General features: G+C 37.9%; 1 protein-coding gene across 1 annotated transcript in view; it reads right to left on the reverse strand.

The window, feature by feature from the left end:
• Nucleotides 1-22,126, reverse strand: part of LOC133076335 (ATP-binding cassette sub-family C member 4-like) — a 214,026-nt gene that overhangs the window by 31,617 nt on the left and 160,283 nt on the right. Inside the window, 4 exon segments of the mRNA XM_061170908.1 lie at nt 4,145-4,234; nt 18,092-18,195; nt 18,198-18,246; nt 21,422-21,444. Coding sequence (XP_061026891.1) covers nt 4,145-4,234; nt 18,092-18,195; nt 18,198-18,246; nt 21,422-21,444 — 266 coding nt within the window.

Consider the following 22,126-nt stretch of genomic DNA (forward strand, 5'->3'; position numbering starts at 1 on the left):
CCAGACAGCCTGGGCATAAGTCCTGCCTGGCTCTGCCAATTGGGCAACTTCCTGAAGTTTATCTTAGCTTCCTAAGCTCTAAATAAGACTATAATATAGTATAATAAAGGTGTTTACCTCCTAACATTGTCAGAGTATAAAATGAGTCATTATGTGTAGGAATTTACAACAGTGATTGATAAAAAGAGCTCAACAGATATTGCCCATTATTAATAATGCTGTCAGCTAGCCCCTCTTCATATTCTGCTTTATTTTTCTCCTTTGCAAGTATCAGCACTGAGACTTTGTTACATATGCATTGGCTTGTTTTCCATCTTCTCCAGGAGAATTTAAGTTCCAAAAGGGTAAAGACTGTCTCTTTTAATGACTGTGATAACCCCAGAATCTGAAACAATGCCTGTCTAGAAAGCTCTCAGTAGATATTTGTTGGCTGTATGAATGAAGCCACAAGTTCATCTCTTCTTGTGACATGTCTGTTCCTATAAATTAGAAAATAAATCCATATAAATAATTTATATATAACACTATTTTCTTATTAAATATAAGTGTAAAAGGAATATATTATTAAACAATTAACTGGCTCCAAGATATCATAACATCATACTTTAAACTGTGGAAAGCACTTTAAAAAGTTATAATTTAAGGAAAATGGAGCATATAATACTATTAAAAACTATACATCTCAGTACAGAATACTTCAGGTCATTTTTGAGCTTGGGAAAATAATAAACTATAGCAAAACTGAAAGATGATAAACTGAACTTATGGGGGCTTCCCTCGTGGTGCAGTGGTTAAGAATCCGCCTGCCAATGCAGGGGACACGGGTTCAAGCCCTGGTCTGGGAAGATCCCACATGCCGCGGAACAACTAACCCCGTGTGCCACAACTACTGAGCCTGCGCTCTAGAACCCGTGAGCCACAACTACTGAGCCCACGTGCCACAACTACTGAAGCCCATGTGCCACAACTACTGAAGCCCATGTGCCCAGAGCCCATGCTCCGCAACAAGAGAAGCCACCGCAATGGGAAACCTGCTCGCCGCAACTAGAGAAAGCCCGTGTGCAGCAACAAAGACCCAATGCAGCCAAAAATAAAATAAATAAAATTTTAAAAATAAATATATAAATGAACTTATAAGGCACCTTATTTCTATCATCATAAACATTTTCAAAGTAACCTACTGCGTGTACTGTATCTACCAACCAGGTGCCAACGCCCCTCATAGGAAGTTAACACAGATGTCAGATGGTTTCCACATTTTATGGAACCTTCTTACTTTTCAAAAAGAAAAGCTGGTGTGGGCTGGAAAGAGAGAGTGAAATGCAATCAGCAGATGGCGAAGAGCTTTTAGTAGAGCAGAGCCAGCAGTAAATGAAGTAAAAGGAGAGCCTGCTCACCTAAATACAAGGCCCAGAGAAATGGAAATGTGACCTGTCGCCAAAGCCAGGACTGAATCACGTGGTTCCTGATGCACAGGCCGCTGATACCCAGATTTCTGTATCTTGGTTTTCAGTATGATGAGACATACTTGTGTCCTAACAGAGGATCAACGTATCAACGTAGAACATAACATAACTGGGTGATTTCTTCACAGTTTTGACATGACATAGCACTCTCAATTGTAAATCCCAGTATCTAAGCTGTTTTGTTTTTGTTTTTTAACAGAAGCAAAACATCGATGATTCATTTCCAGAGTTTTATCTACTGTGCTCTTTTAACCTTTGAGTGATAAAGTGCTTCATCTTCTTCAGTCACTACTTATGCTATATTTGTAGAGCTGCCCTTGCTTTTTAGGTGCCCTAATTGGCACCAATTTCTGATGAACTTTCTTCAGTTTACAGTCAGCTGGCTATTCTTCAGTATAAGAAAAACACATTTCAGCATATTTTGAAAAGTAACCAAGATGAGACGGGCACCATCATTAGGACTGTCTCCCTTCTGAATGTCCATCTCCACCAAGGGAGAAGGAGGAGACAGAACTAACAGGACCTAAAAAAAATTTTTAAAAAGCATCTTTTTCTTTTAATTGAAGTTCTTAAAGAGGAAAACATAGTGGTGCCCTCTCACTCACTTGCAGGCCAACTCTATGAGTTTGGGTTCACATGTCTAGTTTGGCATCATTTATTAACCAATGACTGGGGTTTTTAGTTCACTTAAAAACTGACCTCATTAAAAAAAAAGAAATTGACCTCACTGCTTTAGTGGTACCTCTTAAGAGTGAGAAATCATCCCATCATTCTGTTTCTCTGGGAATTATTTCTTTATGACATTTATATGTTTTTCAATAAAGGATGTGGTAGGTTTTATTTTAAAAAGTCATAAAGAAACAATTCCTAGAGAAACAAAATGATGGGATGATTTCTCACTCTAAGACGTATCAGTAAAGTAACAGGGTTAATTCCAGAAGCAATACATGGAAACCACACACTTCACTTTGTGAAATAAACTCATGTTTCTTTCTTTTTACAGAAAGTTCCAAATGTAGTTTAAATAAAGGTAGATCTCAGTGTTGTCTACCACTTCCACCACCTCATCATTTTTAGAATTGAGAGGCTACTAAATTTTATCTAAATTTTGGCTCCTACAGATGAATTAAGTATAAGTTAGGGCCAAGTTCTAAGATAGTTTTTTACAGGATTTGTCTCCCAATTAACATTTCCTCTCTGTCCAAAATGCTAGAGTAATTTTACTACCTGAGACTCTGTTAAGAGAGATCTCGAGCTGGGAAACAAATAGGAAAATAATTTACCAGTACTTCCAGTTTTTTTTTTTAAGATGTCACAATTTCACCATTAAATCTGTTCTGTGAGTTCAAGAGCAGTGGATCATCCTTCTTTCTTTATATTTAATGGTCAACTGCTCTCCCCACCTCTTCTCTTCTAGAATTTCACTGTAGAAAGACTCACAAGCTTAAATGAAATCAGAGGTCCACTGCTTCTCAAGTAGGAGAAGGTGAAGCAATCAGCCTGATTTAGGAAAATAAAATCCCCACAGTTGCTGGAAAGAGGGATAGTTTGTAAAGACTCAGTGCGGACATACCTTCAGAAACCAGAATTCCTGGCAGGAAATTGTCAGGCCTCCAAATCTGCTTGCTCACAGTCAAACTCATCTATATATTACAGATTTCAGAGCTTCCCTGGAAGGGTGACACTAAATGACAAACACACCAATTCAAAACAACAATGTGAACAGTCATTTGGATATGTGTAAAAAAAAATTTTTTTTAAAGAAATAAGCCACACTTCTAGGAAATGAGATCAATCAAACATTTAGTACCTATTTATTAAGTGCTTACTTTTTAAAAAGAATAAGACTGAGCTAGGTCCTATGAGAAATTAGAAGTCTGTTTATGGTTTAGAAGTCTAGATACAGTTTCTGCCATTAGTAGAATCAATTTGCAAAACTAGGACCAATACACAAAATAATTTGTATCAAAATATACAAACCAACAGCAACTTTAACAAGTCAAAATCCTTTTCACGCAAGGGTGAGGAAATTCAAAGAAGTGGGCCAAAGGGAAACATGACACAAATAACAGAAAATCCTCTAGAAATGAACCGATCCATATAAAAACTGAGCAAAAGCTCCAGGGTTCTCTTACCTGCATTCATGCTGCGGCATTAAAAGGACGTGATCGCCAATAAATAACTATCATCACATTCCAGTTATATAATTTACCTTTATAGACACTTTCTTATGAAACTTCATAGCATTTTGTTGGTATGTTCTCATTTATCTTTCAGTTAATAATGAAAAACTACTATTGTCTCCACTTAGTTTCCCTAAGACCAGAGGAATAAAATGAACATTGCAAGGTAATTAAGGTAACTAATTCACTAGGTCACTTAGTAGAATTTGAACTCATAACTTCTGGTTTAGTGCTCTACTAAAGGACAAGATAATGTACCTAGTTGCTTTGGGTTCTAGGGAAAAGCTAAAATGAAATCATAAGGCATTATCTTGTTGGTTTTCATCACCATTAATATACATGTTTCAATTTACACATGTACCCATGTCATCAGTGTTCTCCTTGGAGCTAAATAAAGTCAGTTAAACCGATAAGCTCCCCTTAATTCCCTGCGCTGCTATAAATGTACACACACATATACTGATGCTAACAAGTTAAGAACATTCAATAAATTACCTCTTCTAAGGCATTCCACAGTTCCTCATCCGTATGCTCATTAAAGGGATCCAGATTTCTCCTCATTGTTCCAGTGAATAAAACCGGTTCCTAAATACCCCAAAATAGTGAATGTTATTACCTTAAACTCTTTTCATCATGTTTGAATGCTTACAGAACAGAATTAAAATACAAAACAAACCACCAAACTTCCCTATAATCATTAATAAGGTTGCAAATGCTTTTTTACAAAATAGTATCTCCAAATTAATTTTCCACTCTACAAAGTATGCTCCAAAATATCTTCTGGATGATTGAACACTAACAAGAAAGTGTGGAAATGTGTCATCTTAAGAAGAAGTTGAAGAAGAGAAAGGAAGATTTGATTTTTTAAAAATACCTTCCTGGTAACATCTGCTCAGAAAAAAAATGAGGATATACTAATTTGAGGAACTTCACATCAAGAGAGCTAGATAAATTGATTGTCAATCCTGGTGTGATACTGGGAAATACCAACAGCATGATTAGTTGAGGTTTGTGCCTCAAAGCAAAATTGTTAAATTTTTGCACATTGGCACTGAAGAATGAACTAGGATATTTCCTCCATTGGTACAACAGCCTTCTGGGATGGGGAATCTCTCTACATGTGTGAAAGGAACATCTCCATATGTTCAAAGAGAATGTCGACTACTGGGGCCCGTGGCACCTCTGTTCATGAAGATACTGCCTCTGATTCTGCATCAGCTGTTCCCCACGTTACCTCACCTGTGCATCAAGATGACAGGCCTCACAGAACATCATTACAAACTGCAAGGGCAGGATAACCTGAAACCCACTGTGACATGAGCCATAATAAAATTGTTTTAATTTAAAAAGCTTTTCCTATTCATCTGCTTTGAGAGGAACCACAAGGAAATTACTCTGGAAATATATGCCTTTCTGGGTTTCAAGAGAGAATCTTGTACATAAGCTTATGCAGGTCATTTAAGTTTTCTTCTGGAAGGCTCTAATAAGCCAGGGCACAAGAATATGGGCAGCAGAGAAGAGCCCAGTTGGCTCCTTTCAGTGAAGGGGATAGAACAGTGTGATGCACACATGTGGGAACAAGAAGAGATCTGACTCTTCCACAAGTGCCCGGGAACTGCTTGGAATCACCAGCCTCAAATCCTGCCTGGTCTTGGGGCTGGACTATTCCTCCTCACTTCACAAAAGCCTGAGAAGAAAGATGAAGAAGGCAGACATTTCTTTTCTCTGCCCATGAAGAATGACACTCAGAGAGCCTCCTGTACCTTCTTTCCCTATTGTCTTAGTTTTAAGTCTGGTGAGAGAAATGGATGCAGAAGACACATGGTGTGCCACCAAAAAAGATGTATCCCTGAGCAAAATCCAAAATTAAAAAGACATTATAAAGGGAGCTTTATTTGCACAGAGTTGATTAAGTGGACAGTATGCCTCCAAAGCACTGAAAATCACTGGGCATATGACATTTCAAAATGATTATTGAATTGAACTGAAAAATCCCTGGAGCCAAATTTAAGGTCTCCCTTAAAACTCGCAAATTTAGGATCAAAGATTAAGCAACCATGTAAGCAAAGGTAAGAATTCCTTGTCAGGGGAATAACCATCATTTTACTTAGATTTTTATAAAAACTTTTTATTCCTTGTAATTATTACCTCTAGCATTCTAAGATGCAAGCGATTTCTCTTCCTTTAGCTGTTTCCATGAGGTTTACACAAATGACGTGGCCGGTCAAGGGGAGGCTGGTCCCCAATATTCCTCCCTCTCCTCTGACTCTCCTTCACCTTCCCCCCAATGCTCTAAACCATGGGCAGAATTCTACTCTGGGGCCCAAATGAGGGCCTCTTCAAGGACTGGTGTTTCAGGAGATAAAGGGCCTGAAAGAGGCCAGGTTAATGAACCAGCTTTGAGCCCAACTGGGAGAAGTGAGACAGGGTCTCTTTGCTTATAATAATGACAAGAATGTTTCTTTGCCCATCACATTTTTTCCTTCAGGCGCCTCTCATAGAGCAAATTTACTTCCTGTAAGAGGTCTAAGGTTTGAAGTGTCCACCTGGTTTTCAAAGTACACTCTGTAGAGGCGTTACCTGAGCTAATCCACAAAAAAAACCTCTCTTTGCTTTTAAAAGATAGACCTTCTTGAGCAATGAATGGGCTCACAGTATCAGCACGTTTGGAAGGGTGGTTTTTGTGGCTCAAGAGAACAGGGATACCCACTTAAAGTTGGTATAGTTGGTATCACCTATTTCATAATCAAAGCCTCTCTCTATTGTCACCTCCCTCACCTTCTCTTTAGGAAACTCCTCAAAGGGGATGAAGCTCCCCAACGACTGGAGGACGAAAGTGGCATTCTTTGCAGAAAGAGGAGTCCCTCACTTCTGAGCCCCTGACCAATGCCTGCAGCTGCTTCATTCTGAGCTTTAATCAGAGCCCTCAGACACTCTTTAGGCCTTAAAGAGGTCCTGCTAATTATCATCAAACCACTTCTAATTGTCATAAGAAGAAAAAAAAATAAGTTTAAGGATTTCCCACTGCAATAAGGGTCCCCACTTAAGTCTATACTGTCAGTCTAAAAGGACATATTGGGCAATTACGCTTGTTTATTTAGCAGTATTAGATGGAAGAACATAGTTTAGTAAATAAGAATATTTCTCTTTGTTATGATATGCCAAATATGTATTTCAAAATCAGTAAAATTTCAATAAAAAGTTGAACGAAAATAATGATTTTTTAGACAGGAATCAGACAGGGAAAGGAAATTAAAGGTATCTAAATTGGAAGAGAAGTGGTAAAGCTGTCATTATATATAGAAGACATGATACTATATATAGAAAACCCTAAAGACTCCACACAAAAACTACTAGAACTGATAAATGAATTCAGCAAGGTAGCAGGACACAAGATTAACATACAGAAATTGGTTGCATTTCTTTACACTAACAGTGAAATATCAGAAAGGGAATGTAAAAAAACAATCGCTTTTAAAATCATATCAAAAAAAAAATTAAAATACTTAGGAATAAACCTGATGAAGGAGGTGAAAGACTTTTATGCTGACAACTAGAAAACATTAATAAAGGAAACTGAAGATGATTCAAGGAAATGGAAAGCTATCCCAAGCTCTTGGATTGGAAGAATTAATATTGTTAAAATGACTATACTACCCAAAGCAATCCACAGATTTAAGGCAATTGTTATCAAATTACCCATGACATTTTTCACAGAACTAGAACCAATACTCCTAAAATTTATATGGAACCATAAAAGACCCAGAATTGCCAAAGCAATCCTGAGGAAAGAGAACAAAGCAGGAGGCATAACCCTCCCAGACTTCAGACAATACTACAAAGCTACAGTAATCAAAATGGCATGGTATTGGCATAAAAACAGACTATGGATAAACGGAACAGAATAGAGAGCCCAGAAATAAACCCACACACCTACAGTCAATTGATCTTTGACGAAGGAGGCAAAACTATACAATGGAGAAAAGACAGTCTCTTTAGCAAGTGGTGTTGGGAAAGTTGGACAGTGCATGTAAATCAGTGAAGTTAGAACACACCCTCACACCATACACAAAAGTAAACTCAAAATGGCTTAAAGACTTAATCAGAAGACATGACACCATAAAGCTCCTAGAAGAGAAGACAGGCAAAACATTCTCTGACACAAATCGTACCAATGTTTTTTTAGGTTAGTCTCCCAAGGCAATAGAAATAAAAGCAAAAATAAACAAATGGGACTAATCAAAGTTACAAGCTTTTGTACACCAAAAAAAAACATAAAACAAAAAGGCAACCTATGTACTGGAAGAAAATATTTGCAAATGATGAGACTGACAAGGGCTTAATTTCCAAAATATACAAACAGCTCATACTACTCAACAACAACAAAACAAACAACCCAACTGTAAACTGGGCAGAAGACCTAAATAGACATTTTTCCAAAGAGGACATACAGATGACCAACAGGCACATGAAAAGATGCTCAGCATCACTAATTATTAGAGAAATGCAAAGCAAAACTACAAAGAGGTACCACCCCACACCAGTCAGAATGGCCATCATTGAAAAGCCTACAAATAACAAATGCTGAAGAGGGTATGGAGAAAAGGGAACCCTCCTACACTGTTGGTGGAAATGTAAGTTGGTGCAGCCACTGTGGAAAACAGTATGGAGGTTCCAATTCCACTTCTGGGCATATATCCAGACAAAACTATTATTGAAAAAGATACATGCACCCCCTATGTTCATAGCAGCACCATTCACAATAGCCAAGACATGCAAACAACCTAAATGTCCATTGACAGATGAATGGATAAAGATGTGGTACATAAAATGTAAAATAGATAGCTAGTGGGAAGCAGCTGCATAGCACAGAGAGATCAGCTCGGTACTTTGTGACCATCTAGGGGGTGGGATAGGGAGGGTGGGAGGGAGACTCAAGAGGGAGGACATATGGGGATATATGTATACATAAAGCTGATTCACTTTGTTATACAGCAGAAACTAACACAACATTGTAAAGCAATTATACTCCAATAAAGATGTTAAAAATAAATAAATTTCTGAAAAAAAAAAGATGTGGTACATATATACAATGGAATACTACTCAGTCATAAAAAAGAATGAAATAATGCCATTTGCAGCAACATGGATGGACCTAGAGATTATCATACTAAGTGAAGTAAATCAGAAAGAGAAAGACAAATACCACATGATATCACTTATATGTGGAATCTAAAATATGACACAAATGAACTTATCTGAAACAGAAACAGACTCAGAGATATAGAGAACAGACTTGCAGTTGCCAAGGGGGAGGTGGGATGGCTTAAGAGCTTGGGGTTAGCAGATGCAAACTATTATATGTAGAATGGATAAACAACAAGATGCTACTGTATAGCACAGGGAACTATATTCAATATCCTGTGATAAACCATAATGGAAAAGAATATAGAAAAGAATGTGTGTGTGTGTGTGTGTGTGTGTGTGTGTGTATGACTGAATCACTTTGCTGTATAGCAGAAATTAACACAATTTTGTAAATCAACTATACTTCAATTTAAAAAAAAGAATGATTTATTATAACATCAACTGATTGAAGCTATACTTTTCTTTAAAGCCAGCAGGCAATTTTTGAAAAATGTCCGTTTAAATATGTCAATGTATTTTATGCATGGTGTTCATTTTGGTTTCTACTCATTCTACCTTCATCACTTGCCAAATAAGAGACCATTATGTTATCTTCAAAAGGTAATAAAAGTGCTCACAGTGGACACATACTGCAGATAAGGGCAAATTAATGATCATTTCTGATAGATATGATTATTTAAATTACCCACTTCTAAGCAATGAAGTTAATAAATTAATCTTATAAATAAGTACAGGCAGAACACTTCAGTGTAGCGATTTATGGTAGGACACACAAACTTCATGTAAATATACACTAAATTTACTGGTCCATGTATATTTTTTTTCTGAAGGTAAACAATTAAACCTCATTTAATAAGAGTTAGCTGGCACAGCAGAGTCAGGAAAACAAATACTCTTATTCAATGTAATATTTTAAATGGAGCACTAGCTTCAAAACTGTTTTCATCATAGTTTAAAGTTTACACTTCTCTAATTTAATCCTTTGTGCCATATTCAGTAGTAATTTTTTCCTTTGTTACTAACATAACACAAGTTCATATTAGGCATGTGACCCAAAAATGGCCACCCTAAATTAGAGCATTTAATGTAGTAAATTGATCATCCCTCAACACAACTGCAAGACTGAAAACTGTAGTCTTACTGGATCTTTTGTATACTCTGCTGGAAGACAAGACCCTCATTATCTTAAAAAGAAACCCTACCCACTAACCTTCTAAGCTTAAAACAACTTGGGATCAAGGCAAAAGCAGTACAAGTGGTTACAAATTAAGCAGATAATACACGACAGTTTGCCCTATTCCAGTCCCAAACTGGGAAACTGCCCTTTATTAAAATCTATCATCAAAAGCAGCTACTGCTGCTGTTTCCTAAGAGGTATGTTCTCATTTCTAATTGGAGGACCTTATTGAAGGGTCAACTAGTGTACCTGTTTCAAGAATGAGGGAATCATCTGAAATCACTTTAAATCTTGGTTTCCCTCTTGCTTTCCTTTTTTAAATCGTATAGCCTCTGAATGAACTGATCATCATCCATACTCAGAAGAAAAGAAGATTCTTTGCCAACAAAGGAAAAAGAATTTAAGTCCCATTAAGTTCTCTTTCAGGGGCTCCAGGGAGCAGTTCCAAGGGATTTAATGAAGACTTCAGTGTCAGAGACAAAGGGCTGACTGCATTAGACTAGAATCCAGTTGTATATCTTTACTAGTAAAAGCACATCCGCCTCTCCTTTCAGTTTTGTTCGCAACAAGAAAAAAAGGGAAATAAAACCAGGTAACCAGGGAGAAGTCTTAAAGAGACAGCTGTGGTTCACCTTCTTTAACCTACTGAAGAAAACTCAGGGAATGTAAATACCAAAAGAGCAGAGTGGGCTGTTTAAAAAAATACTTAGTTTTTGCTTTGATTTAAAATAAAACCTGTTAAATACAAAATATCAATCTGTTTAATCATGATAAAGATGATGGCTGCTGATCTGTGTCAACCCTTGGGCTGCAATCATAAATACTGAATTTGCATGGAATCCCTCTTCAACTGAAAACATTTTCTTTGTGCCAAGAGGACAAGGGCCTCTAGGTGTAGAGGATCATCCAAAGAAGTTTTGAAATCCATTTTTCCAGATCCTTTCAGGTAAGCAGGCTACTCCCTGAATATAATCTCACCTTGGTGTTCTTTCTGGGGAACATACTTAATTACTTCAGATGGTGAGCACAAATGCTGCATATATTTCATCTACCTGTTTTGTTTAAGGAAATTACCTAGGAAGTGCTTCCATTTTTTGCTTATTCCTGAAATTTTAAACACAGTTTGAAGAGTTCATTCTTACAAATACAGTACTTGTTTTTGAAAGTTCCCCCTCAGGACTCCAAGACTGATTGTTACCACTCTCCTGCCTCTGGTTCCTATGCAGGTCTTTGCTGCTATCACATCTCCCCCAATTCTGACATGCTCATGGTGGGGTCAATAGTGATGGCAATGAGCCTGGGAGAGAGAACATCCTGGAAGCTCGCTGCTGCTCCCAGGATCACAGGGAGCCAGGGAAGATGATGGAGGCCTGGCCCACCTAAGCGGGGCAACTCAAAGAAACAGCACTGGGCTCCCCCTCTGCAGTTTGCTCGCAGTTTCTTAGGTTCCCTAAATCAGGGTGTTGAGACACATGCAACACTGCTTCCTACTCATTTTAGGAGAAGAGGGATGTAAGCTTTCTGCACTTAGATAAGTAACTTCAAGTAACCAAACGACCAGACTTTCTCCACCTCTGCAGCCAGCTAGACATTGTAAAGAGAAAGCGCTCTTGGCTCTGGAGGATAAGATTTTGAGTGTCTTCTCCTGACACTTATTAGCCCATGACATATAAGTGAATAATACATTTCTAAACTGATACTCTCCAAATGAGGGACAAAGCATTAGGAGTAGTATCTTCCACCTTTGCTCTATACTTACTCACTTTTGTTATGGTTTGGAGAATCATTTTGAATGGGGTGGTAGGAAAAATGGGGAAAATATCTGATGAGAACATCATTAAGTTCAACAAACATTTATTGAAAAAAAATAAATTTGGAGTCAGACAGTTTTAAATTCTGATTCTACTGCTATTTGACTCAGGGTAAGTTATTAAACTCCTCAAGACTCAGTTCCCTAACTGGAAAACAGGGCAAACCCTGTGGGGCTGCTATGAGAATCTGGAACAACAATGAAGCTCCTGGTGTGATGCTAACATGGACCAAGAGCCCAGCCCAACAGGGGGACAGTGAGGGGTGGTGTTTGTCAAACTGCAGGTGCATCCAATGGATCATGATGTCAATTTTGTACCTCATGACCATCATTTTGTCTTTTATATGAACTAGAATAGAACTGATATAATAGAAAATATCAGAGTACAGAGCAAGAGTAATATTGTTTTGTGAAATTTTTGTTCCTCTCTATATGTGCGCACATGCACACACACTTGAAGTCATGATATGAAGCAGTTCTATTGTGTCAGTGGTCAACAGTGCGTTGAAGTCATTAGCAGAGTGGTTAGCTTCTCAGGTTATGGAGTTAGAAATCTCCGTAAATTAAATTTGAATCCTGTTTGTATATTTTTGGAAATTAATCCCTTGTGGGTTGCATCATTTGCAAATATATTTTCCCATTCCGTAGGTTGTCTTTTCATTTTGTTCATGGTTTCCCTTGCTGTGCAAAAGCCTTTAAATTTGGTTAGGTCCCATTTGTTTATTTTTGTTCTTGTTTCCATTACTCTAAGAGATCCAAGAAAATATTGCTGCGAATTATGTCAAAGAGTGTTCTGCCTATGTTTTCCTCTAGGTGTTTAATAGTCTTTAATTCATTTTGAGTTTATTTTTGTATATGGTGTTAGAGAATGTTCTAATTTCATTCTTTTATGTGTAGCTGTCCAGGTTTCCCAGTACCACTTATTGAAGAGACTGTCTTTTCTCCATTGTATATTCTTGCCTCCTTTGTCTTAGATTAACTGACCATAAGTGTGTGGTTTTATTTCTGGGCTTTCTGTTCTGTTCCACTGATCTATGGATATGATTTTTGTGCCAGTACCATACTGTTTTCATTACTGTAGCTTTTTAGTGTAGCCTCAAGTCAGGGAGTGTGATTCCTCCAGCTTCTTACTTCTTTCTCAAGGTTGTTTTGACTATTAAGGGTCTTTTCTGTTTCCATACAAATTAAAAAAATTTTTGTTCTAGTTCTGTGAAAAATGCCATTGGTAATTTGATAGGGATTGCATTAAATCTGTAGATTGCTCTGGTAGTATGGTCATTTTAACAATATTGATTCTTCCAATCCAAGAACACAGTACACATTTCCATCTGTGTTGTCTTCCATTTTTTTCATCAGAATCTTAATAGTTTTTGGAGTGCAGGTCTTTTGCCTCCTTAAGTAGGTTTATTCCTAGGTTTTCTTTCTTTTTTTTTTGATGCAGTGGTAAATGGGATTGTTTCCATAATTTCTCTTTCTGATATTTTGTTGTTAGTGTATAGAAATGCAACAGATTTCTGTATATACAACAACTTATACAGCTCAATATCAAAAAACCAAACAACCCAATCAAAAAATAGGCATAAGATCTAAACAGACATTTCTCCAAAGAAGACATACAGATGGCCAACAGGCACATGAAAAGATGCTCAATGTCACTAATTATTAGAGAAATGCAAATCAAAATTACAATGAGGTATCACCTCACACCAGTCAGAATGTCCATCATTAAAAAGTCTACAAAAAATAAATGGTGGAGATGGTGTGGAGAAAAGGGGGCCCTCCTACACCATTGGTGGGAATGTCAATTGGTGCAGCTATTATGAAAACAGTATGGAGGTTCCCTAAAAAACTGAAAAAAGAGTAAACATATGATCCAGAAATTCCATTCCTGGTCATATATCCAGAAAAGATGAAAACCCTAATTCAAAAAGATACATGTACCCCAATGTCCAATGTCCACAGCAGCACTACTTACAATAGCGAAGACATAGAAACAATACACACACACACACACACACACACACACACACACACACACACACACTGGAATATTACTCAGTCATAAAAAAGAATGAAATAATGCCATTTGCAGCAACACAGATGGAGCTAGAGATTGTCATACTCAGTGAAGTAAGTCAGACAGAGAAAGACAAATATCACATATCCCTTATATGTGGAATCTAAAAAAATGATAGAAATAAACTTAATTACAAAACAGAAATAGACTTACAGACACAGAAAACAAACTAATTGTTACCAAAGGGGAAAGTGATGGGGAGGGATAAATTAGGAATTTGGGATTAACAAATATACACTACTATATATAAAATAGATAAACATGGTCCTGCTTTGTAGCAAATGGAACTATATTCAGTATCTTGCAATAATCTATATTACAAAAGAATCTGAAAAATTTATGTATATATAACTTTTATATATATAATATAAAATCACTTTGCTATACACCTGAAACACTGTAAATCAACTATACTTCAATTTAAAAAAACCAAACACACACACACAATTTGAATCCTGGCTCTGCTGCTTACTTGGTGAGTGGGGTAAGCTCACAATGCCTTGGTTTTTAAATCTGTCAGATAAGGATGATGAGAGAATTGTGAGGATTAAGTGGCAGATGGTAGGAAAAGAGGCTAAAACGTGTTAAGGATTCTGCGATTGTTAGGAATTATTAATACTTGTGTAACTTGTCAGGGCCTGCAACAAGCACTAGAGCAACAGAAATGAGAGACACAGGCCCTGTCTTCAAGGAGAGGAAGAATATAGTCGAGAATGTGGGCAGGGATGAGAAAAAAATGCCGGAGGTCTTGGTGGGGAACTGGAAAGTACAGGTGGGTACAGGGTGGTAGTCAGGAAAGAACCTGGTAGGAGGGGAGCCAGAAATCAAAAGAATACAAAAAAGTGATATTCTCTCTTCTTGTTCTTGGTAGAAAATATTAGATACATTTCTCTGTTAATGCTTTTCCCCAAAACTCCTACTGTGTTTTTTTTTTGCTTTACTCTTTAAATTTATATAAACAATTTGGTTTTTTTTTTTAGAAATAATTTTGTATATTAAATAACATAGGTTTATGTTTATACTCTTTAGCATGTGTGAGTTATTTGGAGAATACAACTTTTCATAGTGTTACCCATATTTGAATGCCCATATAGGCTGCAATCCTGATGCAAACAATTTGGTTTTTATTATAAGCAATAAATATAAAGAAAATCACCAAGGATCACAAAAACATTAACAGAAATTAAAGAGCAAAGTCAGTCCAGAATGTGTTACTCTTTTTATATAAGTAGAAATAATACCTAAAAGTTTAGTGCCCTGATCCTTAAGAACAATGATAGTTCCTATCGACTGAGTGTTCCCAAGAACCAGGCATGGGCCACAAGTGTTTTCACACCCACTTACATCTTCACAGCAAATCTGTGTGGCAGTAGTTCCTAGACCTGGTTTAAGAATGAGGAGGACTCTGAAGCTTGGAAGCCGAGTGACTTCATCAAGGTCACACACTCGTATGAGGCAGAACAGGAATAAAGATGTAGGTCATATTGACACTCAGTCTACGCTCTTAAACATTCTATCCCTGGCTGCCTCCTGAATGATTTCCTGGGACCTTTACACATTGCACAGTGTCTACAGAGTCTCTCTCTCTAATCAACCAACACTGCGCCCTGGAGACAAACACATAAAAAGTGGAAAATAAAGGTTCTGTGTTTACAGTGGTTGGTGATCATTATCTACGTGGATACAAAGCTTAGCACTGTTTTATAAACACACTCTCTGGAGTGTGTACACAGAGCATGCTCAAAAGTAGGGTGGAAACTGATGGAACAGAACCCAAACCTGGTGATGTCAAGGTATATTTAGTCTTTGCTCAGATGTGCTTCCAGACATTTTCGGCAGAGCCAAGAATCATCCATCCTTTCTTTATTTATAGAGTTCTTTACGTACACAAACATACAGCCTTTTCTTATTAAGAAACATTAAAGATAATGCAGGGCACGCTTCCAGATCCTTTCATCTGAGAATATGAAAGGACTTTACAGACATGCCCATTATTTCTGCTAAATAGTCTCATTTGGCCATTTCAGAAATGGGTACAACCAAAACTTAAAACTTGGGAATCTAAACTCATTTATTTTCTACTGTAATCACTAAGTCATGAATCTAATAGCCAGAGGGAATCTTTAAATACAGGGATTATATGCACTGAAAAGTTCTTCCCATTTTTCCTGAAAGGGATCTCTTAAAAAGTTTCTTTTTAATTGTGGTAAAATACACATATAATTTACCACTTTAACCATTTTTGAGTGTACAGTTCAGCGGTATTAAATACATTCACATTGTTGTACAGCCATCACCACCATCCAGCCACAGAACTCCTTTCATCTTGCAAAAGTGAAACTCGATACCCATTAAACAACAACTCCCCACTTCTCCATCCTGGCAGCTCCTGGCAGCCACCATTCTACTTCTTGTCTCCATGAATTGACTACTCTAGGTACCTCATATTAGTAGAATCATACCGTATTTGTCCTTTGCAACTGGCTTATTTCACTTAGCGTAATGTTCTCAGGGTTCATCTGTGTTGTAGAATGTGTCTGAATTTCCTTCTTTTATAAGGCTGAATAATATTGCATTGTATATATATGTACCACATGTTGTTTATCCATTCATCTGTTGATGCACCCTTGGGTGCCTCCACCTTTTTGCAATTGAGAATAATGCTGCTATGAACATGCTTGTACAGAGAGCTCTTCAAGACCCTGTTTCAATTCTTTTGGGTTTATAACCTTATGCAGAATTACTGGATCATATAATAATTCGATTTTTAACTTTTTTGAGGAAACTCCATCTTGTTTTCCACAGTGGCTGCACCATTTTACACTCCTACCAGCAATGCACGAGGATTGTAATTTCTCCACATCCTAGTCAACACTTGCTATTTTCTTTTTTTTTTTATAGTAGACATCTTAAGGGGTGTCTCATTGTGGCCTGAAAGGAATATCTTGATTTCAAAAATACTTAGAGTAATTCCAGGTATTTTAGAGGCCAGGGGTAGGTAGCAACTGCTGTGCTCAGTCATAAGACACAAGTCCACGTTCTCCTTCCTTTGGGTGCCATGTTCTATATGCTTCCTAATAAACAGGCATTACAGAGCTCATTATACCCACATTTCAGGATGAACATTTGCCTGGATCTTTTTGTGTCGTCCCCTCTTTGTGTTTCTCATCTCAAGAGGGTGTTTTTCTGAGCTTCCCTTGGTGGCCAGATAATTGTAGAGAATTAAAAAAAAAAAAAACCTCAAAATTAAAAAACAAAATCAGCAAGGCTGTCAAAGCAGAGAGCAGGATGGAAGATGAAGGCACAGGGCCTATGTTGCCCTTGGGTATATACCTGTAGGATAGTAATTACTCAGTAAATATTCACTGAATTATGTTGGGTGGGTGAACCACAAGGAATGGCAGGAGCTTCTACTGTGCATATAATCCAGTCTCTAAAACAATCCCTGAAAGTCATACATCTTTAAGAAGCAGAACAAAAGAGAACAGAAGCAGAGCCCAGGAAGAGAAGGTCAGTTCAACGCTCCACCGTCACAGCAACTGTGTATGGGGTCTCCGGGAAGCACTCCACATGCACTGACTTATTTAGTCCTCACAGCAGCTTCATGAGTTGGTCCTGTCAGCTGCCTTGTAAGGGGGAGAAGACTGAAGAGCACAGAGGTGGGATTCCGTGGCCTGTGCTCTTCCTCATTATTCTGTACTGCCTGCCTGGTTAATCATTTATTAAGGGTTGAATTCTAAAAGGTTCCCCAGAGCATCAATACACCCTGTAATTCTCAAAGCTCCAAAGTTTCACAAAGCCTTCCAGGGAGATAATCACCTTTGAAAAGGTAGCTTTATTTCCTACAGCAAAATTCCATCTTTAAGACACGTAAAATTCGTGTTTCTCTATAGGAACCTCTCCAGTGCTAAACTAATCATTTATCATTTTGTTCTCAGTACTATGTGGTTATCAGTGGATAAAATTGTGGCACCTGAGGAAGTGTAAGTCCAGAAATCTGTCTGGGTCAGTTATTAAATCACATGCACACAAAACAAACGAAAGAACAAACCAACCAACCCTGGTATCTGATGAAAGTATCTGCTGAAAACACCTGCTGCTAAAAATATGCTCTATTGGGGGAAAACGGATCAACACTTTCATGCAATTTGAAAAAACTAATCAACTTAAAAGCAATTAAACTTAGGTGCCTTATAAAAAGAACATGTGAGAATGTTCTGACGTGCATACCTGAGGTACAACTGACATTTTCTTCCTTAAATGGTGAAATCCGATTATGGTTGTCAAGATCCCGTCGATGGAAATTTCACCTTCAGGTTCTAACAGTCTAAAAGGGCAGCGATGAGGGAACTTTTTCCAGCTCCTGTTCTTCCCACAATGCCAACCTGTAAAGAGATCCATCGGGATTAAGAATTAACAATATGCAACAAACCTAGGAGAAACCCTGGCTGTTGAAGATGAATTTTTAACGTTCTATATAAAGAGTAGTCTATAAGTTTCTCAGCCATGGCACTGTTGACATTACGGGCTAGATTATTCATTGTTGGGGGGTCAGGGGCCTGTCCTGTGTATTACTGTAGGATGTTTAGCAGTAGCCATGGACTCTACCCACTAGATACCAGAAGCATCTCCCACATTTTGGTAACCAAAAATATCAGATATTGACAAATGTCCCCTGGTTGAGACCCCCTGGTCCCAAAAAGAGTTAAAAATAACAGAATCAATCTACTGGCAGTGAAAAGCTAGCAGTCTCTGGCATGGACATATATACAGTACCAAACGTAAAATAGATAGGTAGTGGGAATCAGCCGCATAGCACAGGGAGATCAGCTCGGTGCTTTGTGAGCAACTTGAGGGGTGGGATGGGGAGGGTGGGAGGGAGGGAGACGCAAGAGGGAAGAGATATGGGGATATATGTATATGTATAACTGATTCACTTTGTTATAAAGCAGAAACTGACACACCATTGTAAAGCAATTATACTCTAATAACGATGTTAAATATATATATATATATATATATAACTAAAAAAAAAAAAAAAAAGCTAGCAGTCTCCTAAGTCAGCAGTCCACACCCTTTTTGGCACCAGGGGCTGGTTTCACGGAAGACAATTTCTCCACAGACAGGCGGGGTTGGGGGGGTGGGGGATGGTTCAGGCGGTAGGTAGTCCGAGCGAGCGATGGGGAGCGATGGGGAGCGATGGGGAGCGGCAGATGAAGCTTCACTTGCTTGCCCGCTGCTCACCTCCTGCTGTGCGGCCCAGCTCCCAACAGGCTGCGACTGGTACCAGTCTGCGGCCCGGGGGTTGGGGACCCCATCCTAAGTGGCCCATAAGAAGTTCACTTTTAAATTAGCTTTATTCCTACTGTCTAGGCATTTTGACCTTGAGAATTATGTGGGTAATTTTACAGAGATGTCAACAAGTCAAGTAAGAAGTGTTATACATAAACAAGTACTCATTTTCTCAGGGATCTATTATTTAAGAGGAATTATTCTTTGGTAGAGAAACTAAATCACTTCCTGATGTTAAATATCTTAATTATACCCTATCTTGAAAGGAAACATCTTAAAATTATAAAATGCAGGTCTCAGTGTCGTAAAAGACAGTAGCCAGCAGACAAAATACACATAATGAGATCAACAACAACACAAGCAACATTGGCTACTTATATGGGACCTTTCCTCTGAGCAGTTCAAAAGTCATTTTATAAACAACTTAATACTTACAATTGCCCCTTGGAAAGATACATGCAAGTTTCAGTCTAGTTACTAAAGCCAAAGTAGAGAGAAATTAAGTGCGTTAAGAATAAGATTAAGGAATCAATATAATGCAGGTAAAATGCTGGTCAGGAATAAAACTATACTGTAAAAACTGGCTTTTAAATGTGTGCATCCAAACATGTACTATACAGAAACTGGCCTTTTTTATCAATAAGCTTGCCCAACTCCGTGGTGGGAGCTTCCCAAGAGATGATTTCATTTCTATTCAGAAATTTGGAATCGATGTGGGGTGTAAGACATGCTTTCAATCATTTGTAAATTTATTCAGCAAATTTTTAAAACTCACGGCTTTAAACAGAGAAGAACTAAGTCTTTCTGAGCATGTAATCAGAATGCTGGGAACTTTTCATATTTTCTCATTTGAATGCCTCCAAAGTTTCGAATCTTTGTCTGTAAAATCAACCATAGCATTTCAAAAAAGAATTTATCTCTATAGAGATTAAATGTAAGAAAAGTGAGTTTAGCTAATTTTATTATTTTGTAGCCATTTTATACCTTATGTTAAACTCTAATATATGTAATACAGATGGGCCATTCTCTGCATATAGGCAGGGCCTAGTGCGTATATATATATATGACTCGTGTTCTGTGTACAGGCAGACCTTGAACATATTGTGGATTTGGTTCCAGACGACCACAATAATGTGAATATCACCAAATAAAGCAAGTCATAAGAATTTTTTTGTTTCTCTGTACATATAAAAGTTATGCTTACACTATACTGTAGCCTACTAAGTGTACAATAGCATTATATCTGAAAAACAATGTAAAAACCTTAATTTTCAAATACTTTATTGCTAAAAAAACGTGCTAACCATCATCTGAGACTTCATTGGGTTGTAGTAACATTAAAGAATGCTGACCACAGATCACCGTAACAGATATAATAATACTGAAAAGATCTGGAATATTGCAAGAATTACCAAAATGTGACACAGAGACAGGGAGTGAACAAAGGCTATAAGAAAAATGGGGCCAATGGACTTGGTTGATGCAGGGTTGCCACAAATGTTCAATTTGTAAAAAATGCATGATCTGTGAAGCACGATAAAACCAGGTATGCCTGTATTTCTGGGTGTTCTCATATGTAAACCAACACACATCAGGACACAGGCGAGAACTGTGCCTGTGAGAATGTGCATATGTTCCCATACTATCAGCTCTACTGAAACTGATCCATCTGTGCAAATGGGAACATTTGTAGACTTTTGGTAAATGGCAGAGATATGCAGGGGCACCGAGGGCTGCTCACAACCACAGGACTGTGAGCGCCTAAGAAAAAGTCAACTCAGAGAAAATCTGCTCTGGCTGTTTCTACCATTCAGTTATCAAAATACACTCTGGAAGTCTTTCCCAGGACACCAATGGGTTTTTCCAATCGCCCGTGGAGAGTGTCACCAGTATCAGTAAGTTTACATTCCTAATACCAAAGACACTTGGAGACAGTCTTATTTCAGTGTTTTGTGACATACCCATTCTATTTTCTCAAACAGGCCAGGGTTGGCCTCTGACTAACATACCAACTTGTTAGACATTTGCACCTGGATCTCTCTTCATACGTCAAACTCAACATGATCAACACCCAATGCCCCACAAAAAACAGCTGCTTCCTCTGACTTCCCCACTTTACTCTCATTACTTCTTTCTCAGGCTCATGGGCTCACAATGTCCACCTTACTTCCAGCTTTCCCTGAGTCCAGCATGGTGCCAAGCCCTGCAGATTCTACTCCTGCAATGTTTCATGACTCAATCCCTCACTGAGTCTCTTTCCTTTGAAACGCTTTCCTTAATCATAATCAGTGCTAATGAATTTGAAAAGTAAATTCTAGCTACACCCCAGCACTCTGATTAAACACCATTCTTAAGATGTTGATGTTTTTACTTTCTAGACTTGTATGTTGATGTGTTCTTGAAGATACAAGCTCATATACTTAAACAGAATGGGATTAACATGAACATACTGTTGTAATCTGCTTTCATTCAGTATTTCATAAAAGTATTTATTTTAATGGCTACATAATATTACAGTATGTGTGATCATTTATATAACAAACCCCCAATTTCCAGATAGGTAGATGGTCTCCAATATTTTGCTATTATAAATAACTCTGTTAAACATCATTGAAGCTAAATCTTTGCAAACAACCTTCATTATTTCCTTAAGAGAAATTCTTAGGTGTGCAACTGATAAGAAACAGGTATGAACATTTTCAGAGGAAGCTGTTACGTAGCACCAACCTACCCTCCAGACATATAATATTTTGTTTTCCTTTTTTTTTTTTGGCCATGCTGCATGGCTTGGGGGATCTTAGCTAACCATACAGGGATTGAACCCAGGCCCACGGCAGTGAAAGTGCTGGGTCTTAACCACCGGACTGCCAGGGAATTCCGGATACCATTTTCTACTCCCACTCGTAAACCTAGGTGCACATTCGCAAACCTAGGTGTTATAACTTTGTTTTAATTGACATCAGTTTGATTCCA

This window comes from Eubalaena glacialis, chromosome 16 (assembly GCF_028564815.1).
Source record: "Eubalaena glacialis isolate mEubGla1 chromosome 16, mEubGla1.1.hap2.+ XY, whole genome shotgun sequence".
Lineage (NCBI taxonomy): Eukaryota > Metazoa > Chordata > Mammalia > Artiodactyla > Balaenidae > Eubalaena > Eubalaena glacialis.